This window comes from Quercus robur, chromosome 6 (genome assembly GCF_932294415.1).
Source record: "Quercus robur chromosome 6, dhQueRobu3.1, whole genome shotgun sequence".
NCBI lineage: Eukaryota > Viridiplantae > Streptophyta > Magnoliopsida > Fagales > Fagaceae > Quercus > Quercus robur.
In genome coordinates, this window is record NC_065539.1 from 981839 (window position 1) to 1002632 (window position 20794).

The window sequence follows — 20794 nt, forward strand, 5'->3', positions numbered from 1 at the left end:
GAAGCAGCTAAGGAGAATATGGTTCAGCTCAAGCAGCATAAGTCAGCTGGGGGTATGCGTGCTTCTATATACTATGCTAAGCCATTGACTGGGGTTGAGAAATCAGTTGCTTTCATGAAGGATTTCCAGCAAGGTATGCTTGATTTATATTAAAGATTGAAGCACCCTTTTCTTTTTCTTTTTTGGTGTTCTTGTAACATGTTTGTTATTGAAGGTGGGTGGGTGGTGCTAGCTGGTAGTTTTGATTGTATTGCAAGAATGATGAATGATAGTATTGATGTTGATGTCCAGCATGAGAAGTTTATTATAGTGGTTAGGCTTTTTTAGATGATTCTGTCATGCAATTTGCAAATTCATAAGTTCAGACTTATGATTTGGTGATTGCCAAATTGGTTATATGGATATGTAGTTTTCAAGTTTTGGTGTTCAATTAAATAAGGAAAGATCCTGTTCTTCATAGCTCCTTCCTTGTTTTTGTTAGCATTTCAAAAATGTGAATGATCGCATTGTTTGTTCACACGCAAGAAGTTTCTTGCAACAACCTCTTTTGGCATTTCTGCCACTTCTTAGGTCTTCAATGACTCAGTTGTCTCTATATGCCAGAATCAAAGTGTTATACCTGTTTCATATCAAAATTTCAGATTTTTAATTTTGTCAATTGAGATATCAAATTTTATGAATTGTCTCAATTTGAAGCATATGTTCATCACTGTTATTCAATTCCGTTTTAGGCAGTAAGAGTGTTTACATCAGTGTAGCTATTTTAATATTTCAACAAACATATAGCTAAAGGCTCAAAAAAACTCACGCATCAGTCTCAATATTTTATCCCACAATTTTAACATGGGAATGTACCCTCGCCAGACCTGGCCATGCTTTTTCACTCGCTAGACAAAAAAAATCAAACCACATTTATTTTTCTCTTTCTTTCTTTCTCTCTCTTCACTCACTCTCCGCCTCTCTCTCTTGGCTCAATGTAGTTTTGGAGCTCTTGAGTTTGCGCAAATTTTAGCAAGAGGAGGTGGTTGATCTCACCAATGCAGAGAAGGAGATTTTTGGACGGCATAGATTGACCCACAGACTCGTATGATGCCTTTCTCTCTCTCTTCCCCAAATTTTATTGATTTTAGCAAGGAGGAGATGGTCTGCGGCTTGTGGGTGTCTGTTTGGTGGGCTGCAGACAAGTGGTGCGGGTGTGCGGCAGAGACTTAGAAAGAAGAGATGGGTTATCGATGTTTTGGGGATATGAAGGAAACAGGTATGTTTGGAGGAGTTTGTTGTAAGTGGTGGACTTGCATCTTTTAATTTTTCTTTTTTGATGACTGATTATTGGCTTTGAGTGGTATATTTTATAATCTCTGTAATCCTTGTTGGTATTTTCCAATTTTGAGAGTTGTTGGAGGCTCTTTTTGTAACTGAATTTCTGGGTTTTGGTTGGAAATTCTTGCTTGCTTTGTGAAGTTTTCGAATTTTGAGTTATTGGGTAGTTTTAATTGATGGGTTTATCAATTCTGAATTTTGAGTTGTTGGGTAGCTTTGTGAAGCTTCTGAATCTTGAGTTGTTAGGTAGTTTTAATTGATGAGTTTATTAGTTCTGAATTTGAGTTGTTGGGTAGCTTTGTGAAGTTTCTGAATTTTGATTTGTTGGGTAGCTTTGTGAAGTTTCTGAACCAAAAACAACATTCTAGCCTTCATCCAACACTTAAAAATCAAATATCTTTGATTGTAAATAGGAATATATTTGAGAAGAAACCCCTTTTTGGAGCCACTACAGATTTGTATATCTAGAATTAATTATCAGAAGAACCTTGTTAGCCAACCGCTATACAGGAGCTTCCCCACACCATCTCCCTTCGTTCCTAACAGAGGGTTAGATAATAAAGTCTGTTAGGTGTTGAATTGAATTAGAAATTTGGTGGGTGTTGGATCAATAAATGAAGCTTTTCCATTTTGAGTAAGACCTGGGATTGAATCCAATGTACACTAAGAAATCTTGAAAACTAAGATGGGTGTGTGGGTTTGTATGTTTGTAGAGGTGTTGGTGAATTGGTTCTCAACCTCACCCAGTACTCACCAATTATAAGCATTACTAGTTGCAACCTGGAAATAAATCATACTACATTACCCATTAACTTCAATTGGGTTTGTAGGTTTGTATGTTTGTGCTTTTATTCTCTTTTTTGATGACTAGGTTTAAGATGAACTCAGCTTTAATGTTTGATTGTTTTTCAAAAAATAAAAAGGTATCAAGATTGCACACAAAGATCATAAAAGTTGAGAGAAAAATCTGTATGTGCATTATATTGAATTAATTTAGTTACAAGAGGCTCTGTCCTTATAGATGAGAATCAGAGGTAAGAAAGAGAGAGAATGACATCTAGTAACTATATTCACTAATCTAGTAACTAACTTCATCTAAGCTTTATACATGTCTTTTAGTGTCATTACAACAGAACAACCTGTAGTTTAGACAGAATGTCTTCTTCTTCATTCTGCAGTAACTTCAATTCTGAAGCAGCTTCAATTGTTGTTTTGTTCTAAACTTCTTTAGTTAAACTTCAACAAAAGGCTTGAATGTTTGGTTGTATTTATGTCCTCTACTAATTTGCCTATCCTTGTGATCCTTTTGCTGCTGTATGTAAAGTTGATTTTCCTAACATCTTATCATATTGCTGCTTTTTATGTTATTGTTATTAAGGAATGGATTTGCAAATGCATGGTGATTGTAACTTCACACAGCTCTTAGAAGAGGGGTCTATCATGAAAATTGAATTTATGATGGACTCTCCAAAAGATGAAGTGCATACCCAATAGTCTCCACATGAAGTTCAAATGGAATCCATTACTAAGAAGACACAATGGGGTGGTAATTTTGGTCTAGAAGAAGACTGTCTCATTGTGTCTGCATGGCTCAATACTTCATTAGATGCAGTGCAAGGGAATGAACAAAAACACAAAACATATTGGAATAGAGTTTGGGAGTACTTCAATAAAAAGACATTTACATCTACTCGTAATGCAAACTCTCCAATGAATCGTTGATCAACAATTCAACTCCAAACTAATAAGTTTGTTGGGATCTTAGCATCAATTGAGATGGTTAATCCAAGTGGTGTGAATGAGCAAAACAAGGTAAAAAATTGTTGCGTAAAGTAGTGTCAATGCATTAATGCACCATTACTGTCTATTCACTAATCCAATTTTTATTTGTCAATTTTTCAGATTATTAAGGCAAAGGAAGCGTATCTAAAGGTCCAAGCTGTTCCATTCAAATTTGATCATTGTTGGAATATCTTGAGGCATCAACCAAAATGGTTGGAACTTGTAGCGAAGCCTCAGAAGTCTCAAACGATAAGAAGATCAACTGCAACATCTTCTCCTTCTACTCTTGAATCAATACATCTAGGGGAAGATGAAGTCTCCCATGCTTCCTTTGTAGACTTGGAGAGACCACCTCGTAGGAAGGCTGAAAAGAACGATTAAATAAATGAAAAAATAATGATAGTTTGATTTTGAATCTTGAAGGGATACTGAATGACATGGCAGAAAAGAAGAGCAAAAAATATGATGAGAAAAATGATGTTCATGAGAGGGCATATTCACAAACTCAAGAACTCATAGAGATTAAGAAAATGAAGCATCAAGAACTGGTGGAGATAAAGAAAATGGAGGTTGAAGAGTTGATTCGTGTTAAGAGAGAGAAGCTTCAATTAGAATGAATGACGAAAGAATTGGAAATTACCATGATGGATACTACAAACTTGGATCCAGAGCAGCAACAATGCATTAGCCAACTTTGCCAAGAACTCATTCAACATCAAGAGAAGAGAAATTGGGGAATATTGTTGCAATGTAGCACACTAGTCGTATAACCTTTTTGTGCAAGGATTTTGTTGTTAAGGTGTTTCTAAACTTTTCAGATTTTGTTGTAGAGGAGCATGTGCACTATTTGGTCCATCCAGATTTTTGTAATCTCTCATATGTGATTGGAGTTGTCTTTGTCTATCTCTTAGCCTTTCTCTTATTGTTTCTATCTTGTCATTACCTTGTTTATTTTGGTATTTAGTTATGCTACTATTAAGTATAAAAAATTAAACAAATAAAAAACTTGTCAAACTTTGCAAGTTTTATAAACTAATCATTCTTTTAGTGTCTTATTCTTGTTTTTGTTTTGGTTGTATATATTTATTGATATTGCAAAGGAAAAATAAAGGTGATACTATACATTTTGAAATATAAACTATTTAACATTATTTGTGGGTAATACAAGACATGGTCAAAGGGATTTGTTGGGTGGTTGGGGTACTAGAGAAATCGACATAAAATTATTTGCGCACACAATACACACAAAAACCTTTTGAATTGAAATCAGGACTCGTCAATTCAAAAACTGAGATGTGTACTTTGTGTAACAAGACTGCTCTAATTTTATTAAGGGAAAACAGAGAGAGAAGAGAATCTTAGAAGACTTGACGTTTTAATATTGAAGATAAAAAGGATTATCTTCTAATTTAATAGTTATACACTTGATGAACCAAGGATATGTGTTATAAATTTCGTCAGATGGGACCAATCATATGGTAACTTTGAAGGCTTTTGTTATCTTAACATGGTCATTGAATAATATAGGCACGATTCCTATAATGTAAGTATAGCATCTGAACTTTACAATCGTTTATAACTTTAAATGTTGATGTCGGAAGATTTCTCTAACTAGCAAAATTCAATATGCCATTCATTTGGACCATTAACAGAGTAGAAGTTATTTCAACAAACAAAAACCAGTGGAATAATCTCCTTTTTTTTCACGCACTCTTTTACTGACCAATTATTGTCCGGTAAGCATGGAACAGACAGCATCAAGTAATAAGAGGTTCACATCAAAACCAGTAATAATCAATCAGGGCAGGGACCCAAGTGCGTGTTAACTAGATCCAAGCTCCCTCATATTTTTTTAATCACCAGATTCACCACACTGTGATCAATTTATATGAAACGATATGTGCTGCGCCCATCCTATAGAACGTGTCTCTCACAAGCATGTGAGCCCTAATTTTTCCTTATGGATAGCTAAGGCTTGTCACTCAGGCTGCACATTAGTTTCCATTCTCTTGGAAGCCATAAACACCGCCTCCTGAATCTTAACGAGTCCACTGCAGGTACCAGCCAAAGATTTCAGAGGAATTTTAAAATTGAAAGTTGAAACTTATAATGACTCTAAATATAAATAAACCTTTTAGTATAAATGGCTCAAGCCTACTAGCTTTTGACGAAATTGGCTAATGTCATGACGTGCATGACTTAATACCATGAGCTCCGTAACTTATCTTTCACCACCAACCCACGAGGCCATTCGTTGAATGATACAAATCACAATGATGACAACAATAAAAGAAGACTCAAATAATAACTATAAAGAAAGGGGTCAAATAAATAAGTACATGAATTGTAAAAATTACTGTAAATTGCTATTGACCTTATTCCATTGGTATTGACAGAAACCTCGTTGGAAATTGCCTTCTTGTTTCTCCATGATATAATTCTCACATATACTCTACATTGAATTGTAAAAAAGAAAAAAGAAACTGGGAAAAAAGAAAATAAATAAATAAAAAAGGGCTTGTGTGGCTGCATGCAACTCTTCCAGGAAGAGTAACTGAATACTGCCTAAATGTTTCTCCTCCCTCTTGATATTGAGGTATATCATTCTCTCTTTTAATCGTTCTTTACAATACCTGAACCTTTTCACGAACCAACGTATTGTTTTTACAAAAAGAATACGAGTATACTGAGACCACACCTGCGGTGAGCAGCCAACACCATTGCTGCTGAGTTGCAGTAGCAGATAATCCTCGTGCAATAAAAGAATACTTACTTATTATCCACTTTTAAGAAAATGAGAATCTTGAGAAAAGAGAACGGGATCCTGGACCATCGCTTGCTGGGCTTGGTGGAACATCTGTAGAGGCACGGTATGCTTGCTGACACTTGTGAATCTGCATTTGCATGCAACATGCAGTAATTAACAGATGGTTGAAGATACTGTACTGAACCTCATTGCCACTTTTAAGAGAGCAATTTCTAATATATGCTTGAACACATCCTAGAATAATGTACTGAACTGCAATGCAGCATCACAGTTTGAAACCATGTCAGAAAAGACATACATGACTTCAAAAAGGTCAACAAATAGGTACTTGCTCATCTTATCTAAATGCACTTCCGAAGTTTTATGCAAGTTTTCTTCCAAGGAAACATAGTGGATTGACAGGTTTGGAATGATTACTCATAATGCTATTTTATGGCCCTAGGCTACCATCTTTGCCTGCTAGCTAGGCATTCATATTAACATACTATACTATGTTAAGGGGCAGCTTACCATGACTTATTTCATTATACAAAATAAAATAGAAACCATGACTTAAACCAGAATACCCTATAAAACTGGAGCATCTAATACAAACTGAGAATTTTACCTCTTCAGGACTAAATTGAAGCAGCATTCCAATCACAGGTGTAGCGCCTCCACTTCACCTGTTGTGGCAAAAATCATTATAATTAAAACTACCAAGTTTTCTGGCATCACCAACATACATACTTCATCAGCAAAAGTGAATAAAATTCAAAAATTACTTTCGTGATTATAACAGCTAATCTTTAGTAGAGATACCTGTTTCAAGAAGCTTTAAGATAACATTTTTCAAATACTGTCATATCTACCCCTTCCCTCTTCTGCATTCTTTCCATGTTGCAAAGCTCAGTCTTCAGCATGACTTCCTGCACTCATTATGTTCAAACTTCTATTATAAACTAATGAGAAGCTCTGCTCCCCTCCCCCCACTTCCGAATAAAGAAGAAGGCAAAATTGCACACATGGAAAACACTTTCTTTTTTTTTTCAACATCCCTACATATATTCATAGACATGTGTGCAATATCTTGAGGCATCAACCAAAATGGTTGGAACTTGTAGCGAAGCCTCAGAAGCCTCAAACGATAAGAAGATCAACTGCAACATCTTCTCCTTCTACTCTGGAATCAGCGCATCTAGGGGAAGATGAGGTCTCCCATGCTTCCTTTGTAGACTTGGAAAGACCACCTGGTAGGAAGGCTGAAAAGGAACGATTAAATAAACGAAAAAGTAATGATAGTTTGATTTTGAATCTTGAAGGGATACTAAATGACATGGCAGAAAAGAAGAGCAAAAAATATGATGAGAAAAATGATTTTCATGAGAGGGCATATTCTCAAACTCAAGAACTCATAGAGATTAAGAAAATGAAGCATCAAGAACTGGTGGAGATCAAGAAAATGGAGGTTGAAGAGTTGATTCGTGTTAAGAGAGAGAAGCTTCAATTAGAACGAATGACGAAAGAATTGAAAATTACCATGATGGATGCTACAAACTTGGATCCAGAGCAGCAACAATGCATTAGCCAACTTTGCCAAGAACTCATTCAACGTCAAGAGAAGAGTAATTGGGGAATATTGTTTCAATGTAGCACACTATTCATATAACCTTTTTGTGCAAGGATTTTGTTGTTAAGGTGTTTCTAAACTTTTCAAATTTTGTTGTAGAGGAGCATGTGCACCATTTGGTCCATCCAGATTTTTGTAATAACTCTCTCATATGTGATTGGAGTTGTCTTTGTCTAGCTCTTAGCCTTTCTCTTATTGTTTCTAGCTTGTCATTACCTTGTTTATTTTGGTATTTAGTTATGCTACTATCAAGTATAAAAAATTAAACAAAGAAAAAACTTGTCAGACTTTGCAAGTTTTATAAACTAATCATTCTTTTAATGTCTTATTCTTGTTTTGTTTTGTTTATATATATTTATTGATATTGCAAAGGAAAAATAAAGCTGATACTATACATTTTGAAATATTAACTATGTAAAATTATTTGTGGGTAATACAAGACATGGTCAAAGGGATTTGTTGGGTGGTTGGGGTACTAGAGACATCGGCATAAAATTATTTGCACACACAATACACACAAAAAACCTTTTGAATTGAAAACATGACTTGTCAGTTCAAAAACTGAGATGTGTACTTTGTGTAATAAGACTGCCCTAATTTTATTCAGGGAAAATAGAGAGAGAAGAGAATCTTTCTTACAAGACGTTTTAATATTGAAGATAAAAAGGGTTATTACTTATGACTTCTAACTTCTAATTTAACAGTTATACACTAGATGAACCAAGGATGCGTGTTACAAATTTTGTCAGATAGGACCAATCATGTGGTAACTTTGAAGGCTTTTGTTGTTGAATAATTTAGGCACTATTTCTATAATGTAAGAATAGCATCTGAACTTTATAGTCGTTTATAACTTTAAATGTTGATGTTGAAAGATTTCTTTAACTAGCAAAATGCAATATGCCATTCATTTGGACCATTAACAGAGCAGAAATTATTTTAACAAACAAAAACCAGTGGAACAATCTCCTTTTTTTTCACTCTTTTACTGACCAATTATTGTCCGGTAAGCATGGAATAGACAGCATCAAGTAATAAGAGGTTCACATCAAAACTAGTAATAACTTCCTAGTGCGTGTTAACTAGATCCAAGCCCCTTCATGCTTTTTTAATCACCTGATTCACCACACTGTGATCAATTTATATGAGACGGTATGTGATGTGCCCGTCCTATAGAACATGTCTCTCACAAGCATGTGAGCCCCAATTTTTCCTTATGGATAGCTAGGCTCGTGACCCAGGCTGCACATTAGTTTCCACTCTCTTAGAAGCCATAAAACACCACCCTCTGAATCTTAACGAGTCCACCACAGGTACCAGCCACAAATTTCAGAGGAATTTTAAAATTGAAAGTTGAAACTTATAATGACTCTAAATATAAATAAATTTTGTAGTATAAATGGCTCAAGCCTACTAGCTTTTGACGAAATTGGCTAATGTCATGACATGTAAGACTTAATACCATGAGCTCCATATCTTATCTCCAAACTAGTTTGTAGAGAAACTTTGTTCTTCGTTGAATGATACAAATCACAATGATGACAACAATAAAAGAAGACTCAAATAATAACCATAAAAAAAGGGGGTCAAATAAATAAGTACATGAATTGTAAAAATTACTAGAAATTGCTATTGACCTTATTCCATTGGTATTGACAGAAACCCCGTTGGAAATTGCTTTCTTGTTTCTCCATTATATAATTCTCACATATACTCTACATTGAATTGTAAAAAAGAAAAAAGAATACAAGATATACTGAGACCACACCTGCGGTGAGCAGCCAACACCATTGCTGCTGAGATGCAGTAGCAGATAATCCTCATGCAATAAAAGAATACTTACTTATTATACACTTTTAAGAAAATGAGAATCTTGAGAAAAGAGAACGGGATCCTGGACCATCGCTTGCTGGGCTTGGTGGAACATCTGTAGAGGCACGGTATGCTTGTTGACACTTGTGAATCTGCATTTGCATGCAACATGCAATAATTAACAGATGGTTGAAGATACTGTACTGAACCTCATTGCCACTTTTAAGAGAGCAATTTCTAATATATGCTTGGACACATCCTAGAATAATGTACTGAACTGCAATGCAGCATCACAGCTTGAAACCATGTTAGAAAAGACATACATGACTTCAAAAAGGTCAACAAATAGGTACTTGCTCATCTTATCTAAATGCACTTCTGAAATTTTATGCAAGTTTTCTTCCAAGGAAACATAATGGATTGACAGGTTTGGAATGATTACTCGTAATGCTATTTTATGGCCCTAGGCTACCATCTTTGCCTGCTAGCCAGCCATTCATATTAACATACTATACTGTGTTAAGGGGCAGCTTACCATGACTTATTTCATTATACAAAATAAAATAGAGACCGTGACTTAACTCAGAATACCCTATAGAACTGGAGCATCTAATACAAACTAAAAATTTTACCTCTTCAGGACTAAATTGAAGCAGCATTCCAATCACGGGTAGTAGCGCCTCCACTTCACCTATTGTGGCAAAAATCATTATAATTAAAACTACCAAGTTTTCTGGCATCACCAATATACATACTTCATCAGCAAAAGTGAATAAAATTCAAAAATTACTTTTGTGATTATAACAGATAATCTTCAGTAGAGATACCTGTTTCAAGAAGCTTTAAGATAACATTTTTCAAATACGTCATATCTACCCCTTCCCTCTTCTGCATTCTTTCCATGTTGCGAAGCTCAGTCTTCAGCATGGCTTCCTGCACTCATTATGTTCAAACTTCTATTATAAACTAATGAGAAGCTCTACTCCCCTCCCCCCACTTCCGAATAAAGAAGAAAGAAGACAAAATTGCACACATGGAAAACACCTTTTTTTTTTTTTTCAACTTCCCTACATATATTCATAGACATGTAATAATCCTGTACTTCCATTTTATCAACCTCGCATTTTCATTTCAGCTGCACTAATCTCATAAAAATGTTTCTTGGTAGCCAGCATTTCTATGCTGTCATTAAATACACAAACAATTGAATCTGCAAAAATTCAGACAACTATATACCTGTTGGCTATGGAGACGATTCTCACGTTCAAGCTCTTCAACTTCCTCCTGAATTGAAACGAAAATCAGAAACTAAACTAGGGGTAAAAAAACCATTAATTTGGATTTCATCTGACATACTTGAAGTGCTAAAATATGCCGTTGTGATTGTGCTAACTCTTCCTCTCTCTGAGCTTGCTGCCTTGCCAAAAGCTGAATTTCAAAAGAAAAATCATCATCAACCAAAATTCTACTTGCATGCAATGCATGAAACAAATTATTCCAAAGATGTACCAATTAGCAAGCATCCATTCATATTAAAGAGAACTTTGTGTATTTGATATGAGTTTCCCAGGAAATTGTCCATCTTCATTGGAGAACTATAGTGATACAGTTCTTTTTTTAAAACAAAGGCTATTGTGATATCCATCATTATTCAAAAGCATAAACAATGGCTACTTGAACATTATCCAAAAAATCTTCAATTAACTAATGAATACAAAAGTTCATCAAGATATAAAGCCTAGGTGGAAGCAGGAAAGTTGTGAGGGAAAATGTAAAGAACACAAGATTAGCATACAAACTGGTGACAAAATAAATAAAAATTTCTAGTTTGTGTGGATTTTATCTACACCAACTCACTTCTTCAGGCACATAAATTTTTCCATCAAAGCTGGTTAAAAATTGCAGCTCTATGATATAATTGGCTACTTGCTAAATTGTCATAATAAATGCATTTGGAGACTCAACAAAGTACATTTTAAATGAGAATAGATTTTTTGAGAGAAATGTTTATACCAGAATCTGCTGTTCTGCTGCAGAAGTGCTTAAATTCTGTGCATCTTGCTTTTGCATGGCTGATAATACCAATTAGAGAAAAAGGATATGTTAAAACCTCACCAGCTACCCCAAGGGTTAAATTTGTTATAGATTGAGAAAAGCTTTCAACTTATATTTAACTAATACAGGTGCTAACAAGTGGTAGCAGGAATGGCTTCATACCTGTGTAGTGATTTCCACTGTGATCAACCTGAGATTATTAATCACATTGTCAGGCCAAGGACTAAAATATTAAAACCTAAGCCATGGGAAGTATTAAAAATATCAGGTGAAATTTAACAAATATTTTAAGAAGACAAAAGAAGGAAACAGACAGGTGGTCTTGATTCTAAAGAATGATGAAGATCCTTATTGTCATCAAGAAGTTTATAGATTTCTTTGTCCTTCTCCTCAATCATTTGATCAGCAAGATCACGAAATGTATCATGCCCTTCCTACAAGTTATGCATCCAATTAACACAAGAACAAAAATATAAATATACTGACAATTAATCCAAGCCCAAATGCAACAAGATACAAGATATAAGGTACCTTCAATCTTTTATAACGTAATTTGAGCTCATCCAATTCTTTTTGTACATCCTGTCCAGACGATGCTTCATTTTGAGCCTTCAGTCCCTCACATCTGACTGTAAAATTAAGTATAACCTTTTTGAATACTTAACTGGTATCCATATTTCTATGGATTGGAGAAAAGGAAGGAAAAGATGGCAAGAATCATCTTTATTTGACTTAGCATGGATGTCTTACTTCGCCATGTTTCTTCTATATTTTGAAGGTTCATTTCCCATGTTTCCTTATCTGATTGGTGGCTAGCATTAGCAGAATTCAGCTTTATTTCTAAGCTCTTGATCTGCTGCTTGGCATTGTCAAGGACCAACTCTCTGGAATACATATGTAATTGAAGAGTCAAATCAGACTTCTTAGTACGTAAACCAAAATTCAATATATTTTAAGCAAAAAATACTGGTAAATTAAAATTTTCAAATGTGGGAGTTCTGAAATGAATATAACATATAAATTAATAAAAGTTCTAATCACAATAAAAGTAACAGCCTGACTAGCGAAAACATGCATATCTTTCTCACACATCATCTATTCATCATTTAACTCTGCTTGAGTGTGTGCTTAGTGTCATATATTTTGTTCACAACTGATCCCAAGCCCCGAAAAAGGAGAGTTGAGGTAGGTTGACAGCTAATGTAAAATTTAGTCAGCTTTGGTCAAGTGCTCATCATTTATTTCATGCTTTGGAAAATATTTAATACCAGCATTATCGGCAGATAAAGTAAGGAGAGTTTTATTTATTTATTTATATATAAGTAAACCAAACTGTAGGTAAAAAAGTAAGGAAAGTTTCCCATATAAAGAAATAAACTGAACTAATGACCACCCCCCCCCCCCCCCCCCCCACAAAAAAAAAAAAGATCAGCTCAATAAAGCCTTCTATCCAATTCCATATAGAATAAAGCAAAGGAAAAAAAAAAAAAAAAGAGCCAGCAAGACGGTATCAGCACCTTTCTTTGAGTTCTTTATCATGATTAGCCAAGGCATCCTGAAGATCTTGGGACCCTATCCCTTTCTGCAGATACAGATAATACTTCTTTTTCAGCCTCCTACAGGATCAACAAATGCCAGTGATTTTAACATATGTCTATAATGATCCAGTCTGTACTTCATATTATAAGATAAAGTATAACCATGTACTTTTAGTGCTTCCTCAAGAACTTTAAGCTGTTCAGAGTCTTTAGCTGCAGCTAGATCTGCATCCTTCTTTTGGAGAAGTGCATGAGCACGAACCTTGTAGGAAGAAAATTCACTTTCAAGGCTGCAAGATTTATATTGAGGTCAGGATATAAATAAGAAAATATTTAAAGCTATGAAGCTTCACAAAATTGAGTAGTAATTTCACAGGGTAGCTAGGCAAGAATACTATCATCAGCACACATGTGACTATGTTTGTAATTTGTCTCTGGTGGGGAAAGGTTCCTGGTTTGCTGAACATACAACCCAAAACCACCAGTTTGATAATTAGGTGAACAATTTCCCAAGATGAGATCCAGGAATCCAATGCAAGAATAAAAGTTTCTGTCAGTATCTTTGTCCAAAAAATGTACATTGCCAACTCCTAACATGAATAGAAGTAAAAAATGCCACTTATCAGAAGGTAGAGGGTTGGGTGTATCACTATTTCAAGGCCCCAGTAAAAGAGACTAGTTTCTTTAAATTTTTTAAACAAATGGTAGTAACAAGTGCCTACAGCCAGAAGATAATGGAAGTTGGATATGCAAGGAACTGTAGCACCAATATATAAATGGTGTAGAGCCATACTCCCAATGCATCAATACTTATTCTACTTATGTTAAAGCACAATATCAATAAGACATACAACTATTTTCCTCTGGAACCGGTGCTTATGATACAGGAATACTTTCCTGTATCATAAGTACCAGAATACTTTCCAGCAGTTGGCAGGCCAGAGCATACCCCAAAATCTGTATTGCATATGCAAATTTCAGGGAACTGTGACTCAATGGCCAAGAGAAAGAGAACATGCCTTTAAGATTAAAATAATTGGGCCCTCATCAGTCATCACAGACATATAAAGGTAAAATGAAAAACATTTTGAACAATAAAGATGTAAAACATATTGTTACTCATTTCCTTACCTGCAGGATTGGAGCTACATTTCATCCTCTCTCTCTCATGCACACACATTAAGAATGAGTTCAGAAATCATGGAGGGAAATAAGAATAAATTGATACCTCCTTTTTGGCAGCCACTAATTCTGCATCTTTAGAATGTAGGATCTGGGCCTGTGCAGACACATCAGATTCCAGCTGACCTGCCCAATAAGAAAAGCATGAACATTCACTTCACATATATGAGTAATCTGATAAAAGGAAAATAATGGATGCAAATATACTTCTCATTTTTGCAACTTCAATTTCAGCACGTATGCAATTACTCTCAGCAAGTTCCAGTTTAGTCTTAAGTGCCTGGGAGGCAGCTTCCCAGCTCTCCTTTTCTTTGTCCTGAATAACAATAAATGCCATATGAGCGTAGAAAAGAAATACATATGCATGTCTCTAGCTATATAAATGAGATAGTCATAACAACTTCACAAAATTTTGTCCTGAAATAAATTGCCATGTAGTATGTAAATCCTTTCTTCTAATTCTTTTCATTTTAATGGAAGCCCACCCCATCCTAAAGAAGCACAAAGGGAAACCCAGAACTTGTGTTCAGCTAATAAATACTCCCTCCATCCTGTATTATTGGTCCTGTTGAGTAAATCCAACTTCTCAACTTTTGAAAGGAACATAATTTAATCATTTTCTTTCAAAAGATACTAGTTTCCAAAATTACCCTCTTTATATAAACCTCAATATTGGAGGCTATTTGGTAGCAATTCTAAAGAATTTATTTAAAAGTAAACCTTTTTTTTTTTTGGATGTTTTTAAAACAAAAATGTGTTGGAAAAATTTATTATTATTCATTTTCAAAACCAACAAAACTTGTTTGGTAAAAAAGCTCTAAAAAAAATTTATTGGTGCACAAACAGCAATAATCGAATACAAGAGCAACCATCCATGGTGAAGCATAACCCCACAAACCAGCAACACCTCCTCAAAGTCGCCATCACAATCCACCCATAAGAGCCACCATCCACAGTGGTACACAACCCCCCAATCCCACAAAAACCAATTGGCAAACCCCAAAATCCCACCTCCATCAAGGTCCAGATAGCAAAAACCCCCCAATCGGACACCATAATAACAAAAACATGACTTTGTCGAACACCAGGGCAAGGCTTGTTGGGCGTCGACAACTGGAGCCAACTATACTGTGACGCCATTTAGAACACCAGAAAGCCACCTCATGGAAACCACTGAACCAAATCGGCAACTATAACTAGACTGAGTTCATCTCAAGACGAATTGCACACAATCATCAGCAAAGCCAGTACACATGGCCATCACTGAAGCCATACCTAATTCCCTTCCACACAGCCATTATCATCCAAGAGACAGTGGCTAATGAAGGAGACGAAGAGATAGAGAGAAAGGGAGAGGGAGACCTAAAATTAACCATAAAAGCCACCTCCCCTTTTAGAAAACAAAAACCTAATCCTGAAAACATCTAAAAGGTGTTGTCTAAAAACCCATATACACCAAAAAAACTTTTTGTGGGACACTATTTTTTGTTTTTAAGTGGTGGAAACACATTTTAAAAACTCTAACCAAACAAACTCTTGATTCTTCAATATTGTGTTCATTAACATTTCAAAAATCAAAGAAGACATTTTTGGGCATCCCAAAAAGAAATAGAGACCAACAACATGGGCGGAAGGAGTAATGATATTCACATCACAAAGACCATCAATGTCATTTGAAGAAGATAAATCTTACTCATTCTGAATGTTTGATTCATACATGCTCATGTTTCAGGTAAGCAAGCTCTCCCTTTACACATTCCACAGAAGCTCTAAACCGCGCTGCCTCACCAGTTGAAGCTGCATCCATCTCTGCAATCTTAGACTCTTTCTCTGCAATTAGCACCTGGTAATATGTCTTCAACACTTAGTCCAACTCATCATGTGAAATTTTTTTTTAAATCCAACAGCACTAAGCTATAAAAATATGCTATTGAGTTAAAGAAATTACAATTTAAAACAAGCAATGCCCTATACTATTTCCGTTTTGTTGATACCCTTACACATGCATGCACGCAAGCGCGTGCACACCCAAAAAAAAAATGTCATCCTAATTAGAAGAGTGTCATATTAGGAGCATTCGGTCAGCTCATAGCTTTATTTACGGGGATGTTGTTTGACTGGTCTTGTTCTTGGGGATTCACTTCTACTGATTCCGTTCCGTTGTTCTTAGATTCCCTTCTTATTTGTACACAGTTTTCTTTCTTTTGTGCTTTTGTATATATTTTTTAGCTACTTCATTCTTGTTGCATGAAGTAGCCTTTATGAATAAAATTTTTATTACCTATCAAAAAACATTTGACTCATATCTCTAGCAGTTTAGCAAGACGTTCATGGAACAAAAAAATAACCACAACCTTGCCCCTATCTTATTGTTATAGGGAAGGAGGGGCCGTTTGAGCTAGACCACATTGGCAGAACAAGAAAATAATTCACTACACTGCCGCTTCTCTTTTACTCAACACAAGTCAATAATAGAATGAACCTCATTTGAATAACTCCTACCTGTAGTGAAGAAATAGTTTCAGTAGCTTTGCTTCTATCAGATAGTGCATCAGCAAGTTGAGCTTCCAAACTCTCCAAATTCTAAAGAAAAACAGAGGACAGTTCTGAAGCTAGGGCACAAAATGTTGCATGGAGCAGTAAAGAAAAACAAAAATTCTCAAATTTTTTTTTTTTTGGGATAAGTAACAATAAAAGTTCTTAATGTTTAGCCATCTGAATGCAAATTTACCTTCTGATGTTTAGCAGAGAGCTCAGCTATTGAAGCTTGCCTTTTTTCATCTGCAGCTTGTAACAATCCCCGCATGTCTTCCAACATCTAAAATATAAGCAAGTTAAGACTCACTATCAATTCTCTTCATACAAGCAACAATTAAGACAGCAAAGGCATATCAATGCTAGAAAATTTTCAACATGGAAGAGCGAAACAATAATATATCAAATCAAGTCAAAGAGATACAAAAGCCAGTCAAAACACTTTGTTATGTATGGTGATTCAACTGTCATTAACAGAAGTTTCTTGTAAAGTCAAAATATATTGATGCAATAAAATTAAATCTTAATACTGAGGCAGTATATTTTATAAAGCACTTGAACATCTGAAGCATAAACTTGAGGTTATACCCACAGAAGATCCATTATTTGGCCAAAACAAGAACAGTAACCAAGGTATACAAGCATAATATCCATAAACAGGGTAGGTATATCCACGTGCATGAACAAGCAGGGGATTCTATAAGCATCAAAGCAAAGTTTTGAAAGCCAAAAGCCAGCCTTGTTAAAGATCTGCATACCTGCTCCTTCTCCATTAGTGACTGTTGCAAGGCCTCAAGAGCACTTTCTTTTGGTTCCAATGAACGCCGCGATTCCTCAATGGTGTCTCGGAGTCTAGATTTCAATCATGAGAGGAATGAAAACAGGACTGTAAATATAAATTCTCAAATTTTGATACTGCTTTATGGAACTGCAGAAAGACTTGAGCTTATGGTACAAAACTTCAATTAATTTCCATTTACAAGACACTGTTTTTTTTTTGGGAAGAAGTAGGGGTGGTTAATGGAAAAACAGATCTATGATGCAAAAAAAACAAATGATGCTATTGTTTCTCCCATCAAATATATCACCACACCCACACATGTACCCAACCCACCTGCAAAAATATACAAACATGCACAAGTTTCTCAACTTAATACATAGTTAGGGATTTTACTTATTGTTTGTACTCCTCAATTGTTGTCTCTCTGCATCCATTGCTTTTAATGCATCATTTGCTTGTTGCCGTGTCCGCTCCAGCTCTTGTTGCAATGCTGACTGTTGCGATGATGCTCGCTCAGCTGTTTCACTCACTTCACGAAACCAGACCTCAAGATCATCTTTTTCCTGAAATTGACAATCTCCAAATAACACTTGTCACTTAATTTCGGGCAAAATATGATTATTTCTTTTACTACTTTAAATAAAAGAAGAGGAATATAGTATTCAATGTAGTGTGTGTGTGTGTATTCTTTTAGTTTTTCTCTAAGTTCTTTGTTCATTTTTTTCAAGTAAGGCAACTTAGTGACAATTATCAGTTTCAGCTCAAATGCATTATTATAAAATCACCCATACATGTCACTCAAAAATGGCCATGACAAAAATAAATAAATGCATGAACTCTAAATCCTCTATATCCGTTTACAATGGGTCTATCTGTTTTAATAAAATATTAACCACAAAACTATTCCAGGAAAAATAAAATTCCATAGCAGAGAGAGATACACAAACCTAAATTTTTCACTGGCTACAACAGGACCCTTGACAATATAAAAGTGCCTGTCAAGGTTCCGTGAACCAGCATTTTACCAAATCAGGAGACACAAAGTGCACTGCCCATTAAAAAGGACAGGCACAAAAGCTGACACACTCTAACAATAGCACCATTTCTATGGGAACTTTTGGAACTACATAGGATATTTAATACAGACACCACAATAATATAATTATCTGAAAATATCACAGGAGATATGGTCCCCAAAAAGATGCAGTTTTAAGGGCAAAGTCATATTAGAGGGCATTATTTCAAGGATGTGCTTTACTAAAAGCCTCTCAAAGATAATGTGTCTGAATATGGAAACCAACCACAAGTATTCAAAAAGATACAAGCATTCCAAATATGGTAAAAGCGGAGAAAATCAAAGAACTGGCTTAGAAGCTTAACATTTAACAATTAATGTGCGTCAGAACAAGTTCATCCTAAAACATGGCAAGATGAACAGTATCATGAAGTTGCAAACTAGGGCAGAAAGGCCAAAAGGCAATTTACCTTTTGAACATCTTGTATCCGTTGTTTTGCTCGTTTGTGAAGCCTGAGAAATTTTGAGTCAAGTTCGGAATACTTCTCTTCACGGTCTTTTATTTCTTGATCCAAATTCTGTTGAGCTATGTAATGAAATGATGCTATGCATTCAGACTAAGATAAAAGGTTCTATAAAGATGACTCTGTGACTTTGGTGAAAGATGAAACTACAAATTTTCTCTTTCGAAATGCCCACCAAAAAAAAAAAAAAAAACCAGTCCTCAGCCTCCACTCTACAGCTATAATTTTTTTTTTTTTTTTTTTTTTTTTTTTTTAAGATGCAGAACTGGTTTCAAAGATATAATGTACAGATTCTGTTTTATTAATTGATTTCTTAAAAATAAATAAATAGAGGGTGAATTTCTAGTATTAAAAAAAATGTAAATATATATATCTGCTCCACAGTTTGCCAACTTATATACCTAAACAAACAAGTCTTATAACACAGATGAAAGAGTTCGAACAGATAAAAATCTGACCTTCAGCAAGCTTTGCAGAGAGCTCTTGGGCTTTCACATCTGCCTCTGAGTATGCCACTGTAAGACGCTTCAAAGCCTCCTCGATCTGCTGCATTCCTAGTCTGCTTTTCCTCCAAAAGTTCTCTCTTCAAAGACTCTATCCTTTCACGAAGTTCTTTCACATCTTCAGATTCCCCACCTTCTGTCTCATTTGCCTTTGTCTGTTGATTAGACACACTACATTCTGATCGACTATTTTTCAAATCCTCAAATTGGGACTTCAAGAATTCATTCTGAAACTTCAGCTCGGTAACCATTTGAACAAACTGATCGTGAGTATCATCCGAACTTGGGTTGACATCATCAGTCAACCCATTTTCCATTGCTCACGTAATTTGTGTCAGGCAACTGTTTCTCAGAAGTATGACTTTCCAATTCCAGCACTCCAGCGGAATCACCTCCTTCCTGTAGGGAATTTAACCTAAATTCCAACCTGTGAGAAACAAAACAAATAGAGAAAACACACGTCAAAGAAAATAATCACACGCACAAGACAATATTTACGTGGTTCGACAATTTGCCTACGTCCACGGAGTTGCAGGGATTTCACTATTATCAGGGAGAATACAATAGTGCACAAGAACACTCTCAAGAAACCCAAATCCCAATTACACTCTAGCACTTTCTCACAGAAAAAATAAGAATAAGAATAGAAGTTGACTGCCTCTCTTTTCTCTATTTTCTCTCATGCGGCTTGCTCACTAGGTTAATTGGAATTTTTTCTTTAATCTCACTTCTCTACAATATTGCCGCATATAATAAAGCATATATATATATATATATATATATGTTACTTTATGAAAGTCGGCTGTGTGGGATTCCTTTTTCAACTTGTATTAGGTCACTTTTATGGCCGGATTGGGCTTGGTTGGGCCTTATGGGCTTGTGGTAAAATTCAAGCCACACTAACAAATCTCCACCTTGGCTTGAATTGATCAAGCTACACTAGCAAACTCCTCCATCAGCTCCACCTTAGCCCTTAAGGGCTCACAAGCTGCAAACATCAACCACAATCCTCCATAACACAATCCCTCATCCCTGCAACTCATCCTCCTGTCCTCAAGCTAGAAGACCAATTGAAGCTGCGCACAGCTTCAACTTCTCAATAGTGACACCCTTAGTCAATATGTCTGCTGGGTTCTTAGATCCACAAATCTTCTCAAGCATTACCAGCTTATCTTCAACAAGGTAACGAATAAAGTGGTATTTTGTCTGTATGTGCTTCGACTTTGAATGAAAAGCTGAATTTTTGGCAAGAAAGATTGCACTCTGACTGTCACTGTGTAGAATGCCCATCTTCTGCTTCTTACCCAATTCATCTAAGAAACCATGTAGCCAAATCATCTCCTTTCCAGCTTCAGTTGCTGCAACATACTC

At 35.5% G+C, this 20794-nt stretch overlaps 4 protein-coding genes and 1 pseudogene across 9 annotated transcripts in view; 3 read left to right on the plus strand and 2 right to left on the minus strand.

Moving 5' to 3' along the window:
• Window positions 1–20794, plus strand: part of LOC126690453 (G2/mitotic-specific cyclin-2) — a 58803-nt gene that overhangs the window by 31170 nt on the left and 6839 nt on the right. The gene's annotated exons all lie outside the window — the stretch shown is intronic.
• LOC126690451 (protein GRIP-like) overlaps window positions 1–20794 on the minus strand; it is a 94439-nt gene that overhangs the window by 20510 nt on the left and 53135 nt on the right. The window contains exon 22 of one of the 5 annotated variants that reach the window (XR_007644635.1): window positions 5736–5996. Coding sequence is in view for 1 of the 5 variants with exons in the window: in XM_050385612.1 (XP_050241569.1) it covers window positions 5889–5996 (108 nt within the window). In the remaining 4 variants the exon portion in view is untranslated. Of the gene's footprint in view, window positions 1–5442; window positions 5997–9085; window positions 9116–20794 lie in introns of those variants that run through there. The other 4 variants (XR_007644634.1, XM_050385612.1, XM_050385613.1 and 1 more) reach the window with 4 other exon arrangements.
• The window catches only part of LOC126690450 (putative disease resistance protein RGA3), a 37122-nt gene that overhangs the window by 9786 nt on the left and 6542 nt on the right, over window positions 1–20794 (plus strand). The gene's annotated exons all lie outside the window — the stretch shown is intronic.
• Window positions 981–7654, plus strand: LOC126690457 (uncharacterized). Its single transcript, XM_050385620.1, has 4 exons — window positions 981–1258; window positions 2699–3132; window positions 3223–3454; window positions 7099–7654. Exons 2-4 carry the CDS (start codon window positions 3097–3099, stop codon window positions 7515–7517), a joined length of 687 nt encoding a protein of 228 aa, XP_050241577.1. The 5' UTR covers window positions 981–1258; window positions 2699–3096; the 3' UTR covers window positions 7518–7654.
• Window positions 5443–19755, minus strand: LOC126690461 (protein GRIP-like; annotated as a pseudogene).

Bases quoted from the DNA above. Each gene is read 5' to 3' on its own strand.
- LOC126690457 (XM_050385620.1), top strand. From the start codon at position 3,097: ATGGTTAATCCAAGTGGTGTGAATGAGCAAAACAAG. The intron at 3,133-3,222 runs GTAAAAAATTGT...TCAATTTTTCAG, and splicing joins GTGTGAATGAGCAAAACAAG to ATTATTAAGGCAAAGGAAGC. The intron at 3,455-7,098 runs CTCGTAGGAAGG...TGGAAAGACCAC, and splicing joins TGTAGACTTGGAGAGACCAC to CTGGTAGGAAGGCTGAAAAG.